Source organism: Saimiri boliviensis, chromosome 11, assembly GCF_048565385.1.
Source record: "Saimiri boliviensis isolate mSaiBol1 chromosome 11, mSaiBol1.pri, whole genome shotgun sequence".
Classification (NCBI taxonomy): Eukaryota; Metazoa; Chordata; class Mammalia; order Primates; family Cebidae; genus Saimiri; species Saimiri boliviensis.
Genome location: NC_133459.1, coordinates 22341771 through 22358169, shown reverse-complemented (window position 1 = coordinate 22358169; position 16399 = coordinate 22341771). Strand labels below are relative to the sequence as shown.

At 50.8% G+C, this 16399-nt stretch overlaps 1 protein-coding gene across 2 annotated transcripts in view; it reads left to right on the top strand.

The window, feature by feature from the left end:
• The window catches only part of MYOM3 (myomesin 3), a 63462-nt gene that overhangs the window by 30775 nt on the left and 16288 nt on the right, over window positions 1–16399 (top strand). For both annotated transcript variants that reach the window (XM_003934858.4, XM_074380286.1), the window contains exons 17-25: window positions 2093–2214; window positions 2619–2806; window positions 3655–3781; window positions 5233–5411; window positions 9470–9584; window positions 10267–10423; window positions 11483–11592; window positions 13677–13721; window positions 14438–14574. In XM_003934858.4, the coding sequence (XP_003934907.3) occupies window positions 2093–2214; window positions 2619–2806; window positions 3655–3781; window positions 5233–5411; window positions 9470–9584; window positions 10267–10423; window positions 11483–11592; window positions 13677–13721; window positions 14438–14574 (1180 nt within the window). The remainder of the gene's footprint in view (window positions 1–2092; window positions 2215–2618; window positions 2807–3654; window positions 3782–5232; window positions 5412–9469; window positions 9585–10266; window positions 10424–11482; window positions 11593–13676; window positions 13722–14437; window positions 14575–16399) is intronic.

Genomic DNA, 16399 nt, shown 5'->3' with positions numbered 1-16399 from the left:
TCTCCTGCCTGCTTTATCCTAGCCATGCTGGCACCGATTAGATGGTACCCACCCAGATTGAGGGCAGGTCTGCCTCTCCCAGTCCGCTGACTCAAATGTTAAATCTCCTTTAGCAACACCCTCACAGACGCACCCAGGAATAACACTTTGCATCCTTAAACCAATCAAGTCGACACTCAATATTAACCATCACCCTCTGAGCCTCAGTTCCCTCCTCCGTAAACCGGGAGGGTGGGGATGCATTCCTGGCCTCTTGACATTCCAACTCGCCCTCCACTCTGAGGTTCCCTCCTCAGCCTGGGACGGAATGACCCTCATCCTAGCAGGCACAGTGAGTCTTGGGGCTTCTGGGCTGGTAACGTCCCTTGATCTAGGAGCTCTGTAGGAGAGGGACCGTAGGTGATGATACCTCTTCCTTCCCTTTCCATCAGACAACTGGCCAAGCCTTGAGCACACCTGGCCGGGCTGCCCTCACCCTGGGCCATGAGCCAAGGTCATCTGGCCAAGAAAAAGGAACAGGCTCGGTGCCCCACTGGTCTTTGGTGCCTCACGGTCAGGGGCAAGTAGTCCCTTGTACTTTGTTACCAGAAGCAGTTAAAATTCCCAAGTTGGAGAATAATCAGGTTTTGGACTAATTAACTCAGAGTCAACCTTATCCTTAGAAGAAGACCTCTTCCCCTACTTGCATTCAGCTGTGCGTCCCTGAAGGGGAGACCTGGAGTCGAAGGAGGGTTGGCATGAATGGAGCAGCATGACCCGGGGAAGTAGCACACAGAGGTGAAGGCGGCATGCTGCTCTGGCGTGTCCAGAGAACTTGTCCCATGAGTGCCTGTCATCTGTTACATGTGTCATGGCTGGAAAGAGGCTACACCGTGCTGCCCGGGAGTTGGAGCCTGGGCGACAACAGAAAGAGAGCTCAGTTGGGCTGCGGTGGTCCAGGTCACTGTGGAATCATCAGGCGCCACAGAGCCTGGCTCACAAAAATGTCCGAAGGAGTGAATGAATGAGTGCCGAGTGGGCAGGTGCTGCACTGGTGCTCGGGAGACCTGGCTACCCTCTGGGCTGAGCCCCTAATTGGCTGTGTACTCCCGGCCATCTCTCCTGATGTGGGAATGCTTCCCTACACGAAACGAAAAAACTGGATCGTTTCATCCCTAAGGGCCCCTCCAACACCCCAGACTTTGCCCTCATCTCCAAAAGAGGGATACGTAACAGCGTCTTCCCCAGAGGGTGTTGTGAGGAGTACCTGGTGGATAGACATAAAGTGAGTTCTAGACAAGGGCACGCTGCCATTGTCATCATCATCGTCATCTATTGTCAACAGGGTCTGGTCTGGGTGTCATCCCAGCCTTCCCTGTTCAGGTGCTCCCTGACCATCACCCCCTTCAGTGCTCCCTCCATCCCGTAAAGGCATGTTCCCCGCTTCGATGCACTCGTCCCCAGGCAGAGAGCTTGCTGCTCTGTCCGTTGTCCACACTCGATGTGATTTAAGTCCTGGGGACTGCTCGGGGACCACTGGCTGAGAGGAGTTCTGAGTACAGATTTGCTCTCAGAGAATGTTGGTAGGTGAAGAGAGAGAAAGAGGGCCACAATTTGGGTTTTATCAAAAAAGGGACAGGATGAGAAGGACACTTTTCTCTAGGCCAGAGCACCCCTGCATGTCTCTGGATGACAGCACTCTCTGAGGGGCTCTGAAAGGACCCTTATGTTTTCGCATCACAGCCTGGGTGGCAGGTATTAACAGCCACTTCTTTTTCAAGGACAAAGCCCAAAGTCCTGAAGATGTACCACGTGGCACTGGGTCAGGAGTTGGCTGCCTTTGCTTTAAATTAGTACCTTTCCTAGCGTATTTGCATTTGAATGGTGGATCTGGAAAAGCAAACATCCTTTAAAACCCTTAGGACTACCTCCTCCACAGTGCCATTTCGGGCATTGCCATGGGATCCAGGGCAATACTTTCAGGAAGCATTGACCTGGCACCTTCACATTCCACCACGCTGGGGACGTCTTATTCCACAAAGTTGTTCTGGAAAGTTTGGGACTATCTCCAGGCTGTTTGTACATCCGTGAAACCTGCCCATTTCTCTCCCAGGTTTACAGTTCCTGGGCTGCGGACGGGCAAGGAGTACGAGTTTTGTGTCAGGTCAGTCAGCGAGGCTGGGGTAGGCGAGAGCTCAGCCGCCACGGAGCCCATCAGGGTCAAGCAGGCTCTGGGTGAGTGCAAGGGCAGGTCCAGCCTGCAAACCTCCCTGGGCTGGGCAGGGAGCTGGGGCTCATAGACCACATCCTGGAGGGCCCAGTCCTGGTGGCCATTGGCGCATATGCCCTCTGAGGGGAACTGGAGCTGGCCCTGGCCACCCTTTCCTTTGGGGAGGAAGTAACCCTGGCTTGAGGCCATGGAATGAGGCCCTAGTAGCTTCAGGGGGTGGGGAAGCACTCAGGCCCAGAAACCTGAGGCTCCAATGCCCTCCCCGGGCACAGACACTGCTGGCTCAGGGAAACCCATCTGGAGTAGGGTGGGCACCCGCTAGGGGAGGCTCACTGGCTCCCTCGGACTCCACTGTCCAATCCAGCCACGCCCAGGGAGCAGCTGTCCCCATCTCCTTACCTCCCTGTAGCTACCCCGTCTGCCCCATATGGCTTTGTCCTCCTGAACTGCGGGAAGAATGAAATGGTCATTGGGTGGAAACCCCCCACGCGTCGTGGAGGTGGCAAGATCCTGGGCTACTTCCTGGACCAGCATGACTCGGAGGAGCTGGACTGGCACGCGGTCAATCAGCAGCCCATCCCCACCCGGGTCTGCAAGGTGAGGCTGGAAGGTGTCCGCAGCCTGTGTCGTGACTTGTTCAGCAGAAACCGGAGGCCACTGTTTGAGTCATGGAGTCTGACAGAGACTGACAGAGTTCTCAAGTTCCCCTGCCTCAGCCATCCAACTCATTTTCCAGTGCAGACCCACCTTGAACAGAACTGTTTAGAGTCCCCAAGAATCCCAACACTTTGCTGGGAGCAGTGGCTCACGCCTGTAATCCCAGCACTTCAGGAGGCCAAGGTGGGAGGATCACCTGAGGTTGGGAGTTCGAGACCAGCCCGACCAACATGGAGAAACCCCATCTCTACTAAAAATACAAAATTAGCCAGGCATGGTGACACATGCCTATATTCCCAGCTACTCAGGAGGCTGAGGCAGGAGAATTGCTTGAACCCAGGAGGCAGAAGTTGCGGTGAGCCAAGATTGCACCATTGCACTCTAGCCTGGGCAGCAAGAACAAAGCTCTTGTCTCAAAAAACAAAGAATCCCAGCACTTTGGGAGGTTGAGGCAGGTGGATTGTTTGAGCTCAAAAGTCTGAGACCAGCCAGCAACATGTTCCAAACCCTGACTCTACAAAAAAATACAAAAATTAGCTGAGTGTGGTGGCGTGTCCCTGCAGTCCTGGCTACTCAAGAGGCTGAGATGGGAGGATTGCATGAGCTCAGAAGGTTGAGGCTGCAGTGAGCCATGTTCATGCCACGGTACTCTAGCCTGGGTGACAAAATGAGACCAAGTCTCAAAAAATAAAAATAAAAGCAAAGTCCCCACAGACCCCCCACCATTGCCCCTGCTCCCCATCCCTCCCCTACCCTCAGCCTCACAGTCTGTGTTTCTGCTCCTCAAGGTCAGTGACCTTCATGAAGGCCACTTCTATGAGTTCCGTGCCCGGGCTGCCAACTGGGCAGGTGTTGGCGAGCTGTCAGCACCCAGCAGCCTGTTTGAGTGCAAAGAGTGGACGATGCCCCAGCCAGGTGAGAGGCCTGAAGCTCTGAAGTCCAGTGCCTGCCCTTACCTCCCTGCCCAAACCTACCCGATGAGATGAAGGCCACTGCACTCCTCTGTGCATTCAGGCTTGCACTGTTTCGCCCCACCCCAGGCCCCTGGCCCTTCCACACACTGACTCTATAATTCCTGACACAGATAGAGTCCTCAGCCTGTCTTAAAAGATCCCTGATTGGCGGAGCGTGGTGGCTCACACCTGCAATCCTAGCATTTTGGGAGACTGAGATAGGTGGATCACCTGAAGTCAGGAGTTCTAGACCAGCCTGGCCAACATGGTGAAACCCCATCTCTACTAATAATACAAAATTAGCCAGACATGGTGGCACATGCCTGTAATCCCATCTATTTGGGTGGCTGAGGCACGAGAATTGCTTGAACCCTGGAGGTAGAGTTTGCAGTGAGCCAAGATTGCGCCACTGCACTCCAGCCTGGGTGACAGAGTAAGTCTCCATCTCACAAAAAAAGAGAAAGAAAAGGACCCCTGACCTGAGCCATCAACTGGCCCTGTATCCCCAGCACAAACTATTGCCTAACTCGAGACACGGCCTGAGCTTTGCTTCGGTCCATAGACCATCGCCATAGCGCACTGCCAGGGTGAGCAGCTAGTCCTGGTTGACCTGAGACTTCCGGCTCACTACTGAAAATCCCGTGTCCCAGGAACTCTCTTGCTCTTGGACAGATGGTCAGTTGGCCACCCTACCCCTGCTCCCATCACCCTGGAAGCCTTCTCACAGATGAGCCCCTCACCTCCCGCTGAGGAAGGAGAACCATACCCTTCCATCACTTTGTTCAGCTCAGTTCTGTTTTCTACACAAAACCTCTACCTGAGTGACAGATAATTACAACGTATGATGCTTTCGACAGCAACAGTTATAAACAACTAGTATTTATTGGGTACTTACTAGGTACCAGACACTTTTCATAAATTATCTCACTAATGCTCACAGAAGCACTGTATTATAAGAACTCTTATTATGCCCATTTTACAGATGAGGGGACAGGAGCATAGAGGCTAACTCACCCAGAGCCCCCATATCTGGAAAAGGTGGAGCTTCAACACGAACCCCAGAGGTCTGACTCTGGAAGTCACACCCTTGGCCCCGACACTAAACACAGAAGCACTTTAGAAGGATTAATGCTGTCTGGGATGGGGACAGGGAAGGTCAGGGAAGCTTCCGGGAGGAGGGGAGGCTGAGCACATTTTGAAAAGTTAACCCCGTTTCAGGTCCAGAGCCAAGCTTTGTCATGATGCCAAGGCTGACCAGGGCTCGGTGACACCCAGAGAAGGCCCTTCCAGGCTTGATTGTGACTGATGGATTGACAAGCTTGCTGACTGACCACTGGGCTTGCTGCCCACCTGGCTGGCTGGCTGCCTGGCTGCCCAACTCATACATGTCTGCCCATCTCTCATTTCTCACAGGTCCCCCGTATGATGTCCGGGCTTCCGAGGTGCGGGCCACATCCCTGTTGCTGCAGTGGGAACCCCCACTGTACACAGGGGCTGGGCCTGTCACAGGTTACCACATCAGCGTCCAGGAGGAAGGCTCTGAGCAGTGGAAGCCGGTTACCCCAGGCCCCATCTCTGGCACCCACCTGAGGGTAAGTTCTTGTGCCTTCGTGCCCTGCCGCTAGAGCATCAGAGATGGAATGACCACCAGACATCACTGCCCTCACTTAATGGCAGCAGAGGACCAGAGTGGGAGAGCGATTTACCTAGGGTCACACAGCAAGTTGGTAGTAGGTCTGGCTAGCTGGTGCCCATATCCTGCTTGATGCTAGGCAGACACCTCCCTAAAGATTCACTTGCTGCCAGGTGCAGTGGCTCACGCCTGTAATCCCAGCACTTTGGGAGGCCGAGGCAGGCGGATCACAAGGTCAGGAGATCGAGACCATCCCCATCAACATGGTGAAACCCCGTCTCTACTAAAAATACAAAAATTAGGTGGGCGTGGTGGTGCACATCTGTAGTCCCAGCTACTCGGGAGGCTGAGAAAGGAGAATTGCTTGAACCTGGGAGGCGGAGGTTGTGGTGTGCTGAGATCGCGCCACTGCACTCCAGCCTGAGCAATAAGAGCAAAACTCTGTCTCAGGAAAAAAAAAAAAAAAAAAAAAGACTCACTTGCTATCAGCCAGGTATATCAGCCTTTGCACAAGCATACCCTTGATCCAGGAATTCCGATTCTGGGACTGAATTATAGAGAAGTAATTAGCAAATGTGCAAAGACCTAAGGACTAGGATGCTTCTTGAACCTTGTTGCTAATGGCCCAAGCTGGAAACAACTTAAACAGCCATTAGTAGGGGGGTTGCTTAAGTTAACCACGGTGCACCTTAAAAGTGGAATCCTGGCCGGGCGCGGTGGCTCAAGCCTGTAATCCCAGCACTTTGGGAGGCCGAGGCGGGTGGATCACGAGGTCGAGAGATCGAGACCATCCTGGTCAACATGGTGAAACCCCGTCTCTACTAAAGGTGCAAAAAATTAGCTGGGCATGGTGGCGTGTGCCTGTAATCCCAGCTACTTAGGAGGCTGAGGCAGGAGAATTGCCTGAGCCCAGGAGGCGGAGGTTGCGGTGAGCCGAGATCGCGCCATTGCACTCCAGCCTGGGTAACAAGAGCGAAACTCCGTCTCAAAAAAAAAAAAAAAAAAAAAAAGTGGAATCCTGTGCCAGGCAGTACAAAGAATAAGGCAGTTAAAGGAACAAAACAGTATAAAGAATGGAGATGGGCAGGGCTTGGTGGCTCATTCCTTTAATCTCAACACTCTGAGGAGGCCAAGATGGGAGGATTGCTCAAGCTCAGGAGTTCGAGACCAGCCTGGGAAACATGGAGAAACCTCATCTCTACAAAAAAAAGTTTAAGAATTAGCCAAGTATGGTGGTATATGCCTGTAATCCCAGCTACTTGGGAGACTGAAGTGGGAGGATCACCTGAGCCCAGAAAGGTCCAGGCTTCAGGGAGCCATGATTGTATGACACTCCAGCCTGGGAGACAGAACAAGACCCTGTCTCAAAAAAAAAACCAAAATGAATGAGGTGGACCTGCATGTATTGTGCATGTACTGACACAAAAAGATATCCATCCTATGTGGCTAAGAAAAACAAAGCAGAATACAGAGTAGGATATTTATATATTAATAGTATATGATATATATAATATGTTGTATATCATATAGATAACTAAACATGTATGCAGATACATGTTCCTTAATTTAAATGTGAAACAAACTCTACAGTCTTTGTGTAAATGGAAGTCTAGCAGAATCGCTGATTTTGTTCTCCTGGAGTGGTGGTGGTTTTAACTTCCACACATGCAGGAGGGAAGGAAATCACAAATAGTGTTCTGGCCTCACCAAGACAGCTCACAAATACTTACACATGTCAAGAAACAAAGATGTCATTTGAAGCATTATTAGCAGACACAAATGACCAACTTAGCCAGTCAGAGTGAGACCTCCAGGTGACCAAAGGCCATTTTCACAGGCCATAGTGTCTGCACCTAAGGCCAGTGTGTCTCAGAGACCTCCTTTGTTTGAGGAACATTTGTAAGAATGTAATGTGGATTAGGTTCCATTTTCTGCAGCCCTAGGGAAAAGGAAAGCGTTTCTCCAGCCTGTTTTCCTGGGTGCTTTTCCCCAGCTGGCAGGAGGATATGCAGTTTCCAAGCTCACTGGTCAGCATTTCATTAGGGAGCACCCAGAGGAAAGAAGGCTGGCTCAAGAAGCCCAAAACAATAGGAAAGAATAAGACATTCACAAATAGGGTATCATGCATGTCCTGTTTCTAGGCGGATTATGGGCTGGTAAAAGTCTAAATTTTGGCCAGGTGCAGGGGCCTCATGCCTGTAATCCCAGCACTCTAGGAGGTTGAGACGGGCGGATCTCCTGAGGTCAGGAGTTCAAGACCAGCCTGGCCAATATCGTGAAACCTCATCTCTACAAAAAAACAAAATACCAAAATTAGCCACGTGTGGTGGCACATACCTGTAATCCCAGCTACACAGGAGGCTGAAGCAGGAGAATCACTTGAACCCAGGAGGCGGAGGTTGCACTGAGCCAAGATCCCACCACTGCACTCCAGCCTGGGTGACAGAGCAAGACTCCGTCTAAAAAAAAAAAAAAGAAGTCTACGAAAATTTTTACCAAATTGTTCATTCTGGTCATGTCTGGGGGAAGGCCTGTCAGGGGAGCTTTAGCCCTTCATTTCATGTTCTAGTCTATTACTTAAAAGTTTTCCCAACTAGTGTGTATTTCTTTTATAATTGGAAAAAGTTAAAATATTTTCATTTTACAAAACAATGAAATAAGGTCGCCTCAGACAGAATCAGGGAAGATGAGTCTCAGCCAGGGGACTCTGCTGAGACCTTGAGGTCTTCACCTGTATGAGAGGTCTCGTCCCGTCTGCATGTAGGTTGGCCCAGGCCGGGGCTGGACAGCCTAGGTGACCTGGCACCAGCTTCTGCATGTGGACAGTTGGCTGCCATTCGGTCGGGAAGCTATTGGCTAAACACTTCTTCACACTGCTTTAATACCAGGCCTGGACCAATTCCTAGGCATGAGACGCTAAATAAGTCACAGTTGTTGGGAAGCAGGCACTGACGATGCTATGTGACAAATGCTGCAATGGAGGGGGTCTCAGGAATTCCGGATGCTCAAAGGAGAAGGTGCAAGGGGCTTCCTGGAATCCATGCATCTGCCCAAACTGGGTGGTGAAGCACGGGCTGCACTGGAGTGAGTCAGAGAGGGAGGCGGGAGGGCGTTCCAGCAGTGCACTCAGCAAGGGCAAAGGCAGGGAGGTGTGAAATGACGCGATGGATGTGGGGACGCTGAGAGAGCTGTGGAGTGAAGGGGACAGATGGAGGGGCAAGAGGACAACAGGCGAAAGCCATGTTAGGAAGTCTAGAGGTACCCAACCTTGAAATTTGAACTCAACCATGAAGGCCACTAAAAGATGTAAGCATCATCAGATTGGCAGAGGGGAAAACAGACAGGGGGAGAAGCGTCCCATGGCAGAACTGTCCTTTAGGAAACTGTTGGATTACCCCAGGTGAGGAGAAATGAAGCTTTCATCACAGCTGTGGCTGGGACCCGGAGGGAAGTGGCCACATTTAAGAAACATTAGGAAGACCAGGCACAGTGGCTCACGCCTGTGATCACAGCACTTTGGGTGGCTAAGGCAGGTGGATCACCTGAAGTGAGGAGTTCAAGACAGCCTGGCCAACATGGTGAAACCCTGTCTCTACTAAAAATACAAAAATTAGCCGAGGGTGGTGGCGGGAGCCTGTAATCCCAGCTACTTGGGAGGCTGAGGCAGGAGAATCACCTGAACCTGAGAAGTGGAGGTGGCAGTGGGCAGCGATCGCGCCACTGCACTTCAGCCTCGGCGACAAGAATGAAACTCCTCAGAAAAAAGAAAAAGAAGCATTAGGAAAATAAAACAGATGGAACCTGGTGATTTGTAGGGAGGGCCTGAGAAAGGGATGGCAAAGGCAATCTCTGGATGTTGAACGGACGTCTGTGTCACACGGAAAGACGAGGGGCACAGGAAGAGAGAGGGTTTTCTTGCTGAGAGCGGCTCCCTGAGTGGTTCCCTGCACCCCGGGTCCCGGGTTTCAGGAAGAGTCACTGGTGTCCTCACTGCTGGCTCTTGCCCTCTGCTCCTAGGTTTCTGACTTACAGCCAGGAAAGAGTTATGTGTTCCAGGTACAGGCCATGAATTCAGCCGGTCTGGGGCAACCGTCCATGCCCACTGATCCCGTGCTCCTGGAGGACAAGCCAGGTAGGGGTGGCCGGAGAGGCCAGAGCTCGGCCGCTGGGCTGTGCCATCGGGACGGGTGGGGTTCAAGGGAAGTTGGGAGAAGCCTGATGCTGTGCTAGGTCCTCACACCTTCTCTGGCCCTCCAGCAAACCCCTGAGGGAGGGGTCGTCATCCCACGTTGGCACTGATCTTATTATAGGTCGGAGAAGTTTAACCAGGTCACACGCTGGTATATGACAGAATCACTCAGCTCTCCCAACTATACAAAGCACGTTCTCTTTCCATTCTTTTAATTATTCATTCATTTAACAAATATTTAATGATCCCCACATTGCATTGGGAATACAGAAGTGAATGAGAAAGTGTAGGAGTCAGGGGAGCGGAGGACAGTGAACAAGTCAACTATTGCATGAGGAAAGCAATTTAAGATAGGAATAAGTGCTTTATTATAAAAGAAATAAAACAGGGTGATAGAAAGGGGCAAGGCTGCTTAGCGAAGGCAGTCAAGGAGGGCCTCTCTGAAGAGGTGACATTTGTGCTGAGAAGGAGCCAGATCATGCAAGGCCTTGGCAGCTGCAGGAAGGAGCCAAGTTTATTGTTATTAAGTGCAATGGGCAGTCCCTGGAGGTTTAAGCACGGGAGGGGTATGACCTGGCTTATTATGTGTAAACACCCACTGCCCTCTGTTGGATCTCGCCCTTAGATGCCCATGAGATCGAGGTTGGTGTGGATGAAGAGGGATTTATCTATTTGGCTTTCGAAGCCCCTGAAGCCCCAGATTCCTCAGAGTTTCAGTGGTCCAAAGACTACAAGGGTCCACTGGACCCCCAGAGGGTCAAGATCGAGGATGAAGTTAACAAGTAAGTGAGGGGAGAGGAGATACAACCGCTCAGCGGGACCCAAACGCTGTCAGAGGAGCTGGCAGAGGCTCCTGGCTGAGGCCACAGGGCAGGACTCATCGGCGATGGTTGAAAGGCTCTGCCCGGTCTTTCACTGAAGATGCTGACTGCCACCTTAGTGAGAAGAGTGGAGGGCGCATTTAAGGGGCTGCAATGATGCTATTTTTTCTTTTCTTATTTTTTTTTGTTGTTGTTGTTGTTCAAGACAGTGTCTTGCTCTGTTGCCCAGGCTGTGCAATGGCATGATCTCGGCTCACTGCAACCTTGACCTCCCAGGCTCAAGCAATCCTCCTGCCTCAGCCTCCTGAGTAGCTACGACTATGACTATACGCACGTGTCATCATGCCCAGCTAATTTTTGTATTTTTTGTAGAGATGGGGTCTCACTATGTTGTCCAGGCTGGTCTCTAACTCCCGAGCTCAACCAATCCTCCCCTCTTAGCCTCCCAAAGTGCTGGGATTACAGGCATGAGCCACTGCACTCAGTCAATGGCACCATTCTTTTGGAGATTCCTTTTTTGCAGGGAACTATATGTGCCTCTAACTCAGGACCTTCAAGGAGACCTTCAAGGAGGACTTGGTTTCTAGTCTGAGTGCCAGGGACTTGCTGTTGCAAGTTGTCAGTACTCGGGTTCCTCATCTGTAACATGAAGAGTTGGACCAGATGACCACAAGGGCTCCTGTCAAATGCCCCATGTCTCACTCCTCCCCCAGCACCTCATGGCCTCAGCTGTGTTCAGCAAGGCAGAAACCCTAGGCCTCAAGCCCTGGAGGAGGTCAGGGTGGTGTGGCCAGTGCAGACCCAGTGCCAGAGAACCCAGATTATGGCACCATTGAAGTGCCAGGCCAGAGGGGACTCTGAGAAGGTGGAAGGAGCCAGCTGCCCCTGTTTCCTGACTTGGCCAGGGTCTGCGTGGGGTACAGGCTCACCAGAGGCAACCCGGACTCCCTGGCTCCCAGGCCTCAAGCGCACAGGACTGAGAAGCTCCTCTCAGAGCCTCTGCGCACCTCTCTCTGCCAGGTCCAAGGTCATCCTGAAAGAACCTGGCCTCGAGGATTTGGGCACCTACTCAGTCATAGTCACTGATGCCGATGAAGACATCTCAGCAAGCCACACGCTGACCGAGGAAGGTAATGCCCCTGCCCCGCTCCCTGCCACCTCCCCAGAGAGAGAGTCTCAAACACAAATGCCCACAGAGGTCAGCAAGAAGCAGCCCAAATGAATAAAGTGGAAATTTCCACAGAGAAGTCGGCCCTCAGCCGCCCATTTTTCCATCAATAAATACCTATTGAGCCCTGGAGATTACATCAGTGAACTCAACAGACAAAAATCCCTATCCAGTGAAATTCACATTTTTTTGGTCACTCTTTTTTTTCCTTTTTTTTTTTTTTTTTTTTTGAGATAGAATCTCGCTCTGTCACCCAGGCTGGAGTGCAATGGCACAATCTCAGCTTACTGCAACCTCCGTCTCTTGGGTTCAAGCAATTCTCCTGCCTCGGCCTCCTGAGTAACTGGGATTACAGGCACGTGCCACCAGTCCTAGATAATTTTGGTATTTTTAGTAGAGACAGGGTTTCACCATGTTGGCCAGGCTGGTCTCAAACTCCTGACCTCAAGTGATCTGCCCGCCTTGCCTCCCAAAGTGCTGGGATTACAGGAGTGAGCCACCGCTCCTGGCCTGTTTTCCCACTTTTAGTAAACGCGAAGGTACTAGAATTAGTTTTGCTTCCTTCTATAGCCCCAAAAACAACAGTGCAAGTGTGATGATAAATTGCAAACAGCAGCTGGTCTGAGAAATGGGGTGACAATAGGGAGCGTGGGGGACTGTGGGTAACCAGAGAGTGAATAGCATGTCCAAAGGACCATCCATATTTGATAAATTAAACTGAACCAAAGCCTGTGCTCATGACCGATGAGACTCACACTCTGCTACCTCCATAGCACCTGGGACGGCCCTTGCCCATTGTCTGCCCTGCTCACGGCACATGAGGCCTTTTGATTTTAAGAATCAGAAGCCAGAGAAACCCAGTTTCCAATTCCAGTTCCATAATCTGCTGGCTCATTTTAGGCAAGTCATGCCACCTTCCTGGGCGTCACGCGTGAAGAGGGATTATAATCCCTGGCTGCCCCCACCTGAAGCAATATTATTCTGCAGATACAATCAGATCATCCTACCCAAACTAAAGCCATCCACAAAAATGATGGCGTTTTTTTGGTTTTGTTTGCTGTGTGCTTCCCATGAATCTAGACTCATTGTGTTAAGGATTCTGGGGCTTACTAGGGAAAATGAGGAATGGGCTTTGCCAATTCATTCACATGGTCCATACTGCCTGAGCACCTACCGTGTACAAGACACTCATGTTGGTTCAGAGCTCGCCTTAGCAGGAGAGGCAACACACAGAAGCAGTCAGCAGGCCGGGCACAGTGGCTCACGCCTGTAATCCCAGCACTTTGGGAGGCTGAGCGGGGTGGCTCACCTGAAGTCAGGAGTTCAAGACCAGCCTGGCCAACATGGTGAAACCCTGTCTCTACTAAAAATACAAAAATTAGCTAGGTGCAGTGGCACATGCCCTGTAATCCTGGCTACCTGGGAGGCTGAGGCAGGAGACTCGCTTGAACCAGGGAGGCAGAGGTTACAGTGAGCACTCCAGCCTGGGCAACAAGAGCAAAACTCCGTCTCAAAAAAAAAAAAAAAAGAAGAAAAAGAAGAAGCAGTCAGCCAATGAGACGGCATTCTAGAACAGTCCGAGACTTCTGGGCTGCAATGCTTGGTGTGTGGTCTAGACCCTGGGACCCTGGGACAGCATATGACAGGGATGAGCAATGAGGCCCTGGCACCAGTGGTCCTAGAGTGACCAGAGGTGGACGGTAACGCTCAGCCCACAGCATTGCAGAGGACTAATGAGGTGTGCAGAGCCAGGCACATGCCAGATGCTCCTCCAGGGGGCTGGGATTGATCTAGGCCTTGAAGGACAGAAAGAAGACGCAATCTCAGGGTGACCAGCAGTAGCGCTGGCATCACCCTTGGTGCCCCAGGGCAAAGGCCCACAGAGCTCATCATGGCCCTTAAGAAGCCAAGGGACCCCATGTTGGGGGGAGGTGTCTCTTGGAACTTTGACCCAGCACAGAATCCTAGGATGGCTCCCATGGGCCCCCCACTCCCCACCATGATGTCTCATTCTCTCTGGTTTCTTCCTTACTCCCCCCATCCCAGAGCTGGAGAGGCTAAAGAAGCTGAGTCATGAGATCAGAAACCCAGGTAAGCAGTCCACTCTGCCAGCCCTGCTTGTGCAGCTCCCACCCTGCCCATTGGCATGTTCTGAGCAGAGCAGAATCAGGCCAAGGACCAGGAAACAATCCCAGAGGGACGGAGCGTGGGGGAGCCATGGGGCTAGAAGGTCAGAGACCACCCAGGAAGCTCACGGAAGGAAAAGAGCATCAGGAAAGGGAAGGGATTCCGGGCAGGGAAATGTGGGCGTGTTCCTCTTTTTATAATTATTATCACTGGCTCCTTAGCCATTAGGATTTGGGATCATCTAAACCTCTGCTTTCCTCTGTTGGCTAGGGACAGTGTGTGCAGTCCCTAGAGCAGAGGAAGTCACAAACTTGGCTGCACAGCAGAACCGTGCTGACCCCTGTCCAAATCCCAATACCTAGGCGAGGCGCCAGACAAATCAGAATCTCTGAGGGTGGAGCTCAGGGTTTTTCAAAGTCCCTGGGGATCCAATGCCCTGCCAGGGTGAGAACTTCAGCCCCAGAGCTCTTAGAAGAGGAAACGCTTTGCTGAGATTAATTAAATCTAGAGTGGGCATTCGGAAAAACCTTCCTCTGAGCCCCACCCACTGGCGTCTCCTTCGGGTTCTCTAAGTGTTTTGCATGTCAGATGCGAAGGGTGTACTCGAGGTGGGGCTGAAGGGACGGGGAAAGGGGAAAGGGGGCTCAACCCACCCCCTTCCCGTCCTGTGCCTCCCACAGTGATCAAACTGATCTCGGGCTGGAACATTGACCTCCTGGAGCGAGGGGAGGTGCGGCTTTGGCTGGAAGTAGAAAAGTTATCTCCCGCCGCTGAGCTACATCTAATCTTCAATAAGAAGGAGATCTTCAGCTCTCCGGTAAATGGATGCTCACAACCCCTAAAGTGAGGCTCCCCTGCCTGGGAGGTGGCCTCTCCGGGCAGTGATTCTGCACGGGCTGATACTTCCCCCTAGTGGGCATTTCAGAAATGACAGTGTGCTTTTGCTGTCCAGTGATGAGGGAGGGATGGGGACGTTTGGCTTTTAGTATTGGTGCTGTTGTTGGGGCCAGGGGTTGGCAGGGACACTAGAGGCTGGCCAATGCAAGGGACACTCCCACAAACAAAGAACTTCCACGTCCCCTATTTTTGATTACCCCACCAGACATTCTTAAGATGAAAAACCTGTATTCATGCCTGTAAGTATCCAAGCCTAGACCCTAACTCCGTTTTAGATATAAATACAAAGTATTTTTGTACAATTTTTTTTCTTTTTTTAAAACAGAGTCTCACTCTGTCGCCCAGGCTGGAGAGCAGTGGCACCAACTCAGCTCACTGCAACCTCCACCTCCTGGGTTCAAGCAATTCTCCTGCCTCAGCCTCCCAAGTAGCTGGGATTATGGGTGCCCACCACCACACCCAGCTAATTTTTGTATTTTTAGTAGAGAGAGGGTTTCACCATGTTGTCCAGGCTGGTCTCGAACTCCTGACCTTGTGATCTGCCTGCCTCAGCCTCCCAAAGTGCTGGGATTACAGGTGTGAGCCACTGCACCCAGCCAGACTATTCAGGTTTTCTATTTCTTCTTTAGTTTCAGCGGGTTGAAATTTTTCTTTCTTTCTTTTTTTAATTTTTTTTTATGGGGTTTCACCATGATGGCCAAGCTGGTCTTGAACTCCTGACCTCAGGTGATCCACCCACCTCGGCCTCCCAAAGTGATAGGATTACAGGCGTGAGCCACCGCGACCAGCCCTTTCTTTCTATCTCTCTCTTTCTTTCTTTTTTTTCTTCTCTTTTCTTTTTTTTTCTGAGACAGTATTGCTCTGTTGCCCAGGCTGGCATGCAATGGTTCGATCCCGCTCACTGCAACCTCCGTCCACCTGCCTCCACCTCCCAAAGTGCTGGGATTACAGGCATGAGCCACCCTGGCCAGCCAATTTTTTTTTTTTTTTTAATCTTTTAAATTAGAGATGGGGATTCACTATGTTGACCAGGTTGGTCTTGAACTCCTGGCCTCAAGTAATCCTTCTGCCTCAGCCTCCCAAACAATTTTATTTTTTGTTTTCTGTTTTTGTTTGTTTTTGAAACAGAATCTCACTTTGTCATCCAGGCTGGAGTGCAGTGGCACAATCTCAGCTCACTGCAGTCTCAACATTCTGGACTCAAGCAATCCTCCCACCTCAGCCTCCTGTGTAGTTGGGACCACAGTCACACACCACCACGACCAGTTAATTTTTGTATTTTTTTTTTTGTAGAGACAGGGTTTTGCCTTGTTGCCCAGGCTGGTTTCAAACTCCTGAACTCAGGCGCTCCTCCTGCCTCAGCCTCCGAAAGTGTGCAATGTTACTATACACTGAATGGAGAATGTGTATTCTGCTGGCCACTTTCCCTATGCTCATTCATTTTCCTGCTTTTGTGCAGAAGAGCTTCTGATTTTTTGCTTTTCTTCTCTTAAAGTCAAACCAATTCATTATATATCAGTGCAGCATGATTGAGGTCATATCCAAGCATCTCTATGTTGAAATATTTTTATTTTATTTTAAATGACTTATTTTTTCTTTATATTACAGTTGATATTATTTTGTAAATATTTTATAAGTATTACAGTTGATATTATTTTGTAAATCATATCTGTAAATATGTTGTATTAGATTGAACCACATGATTTGTTGATATTCAACTGTTTGCCTGCTGATGTGGCAATTTC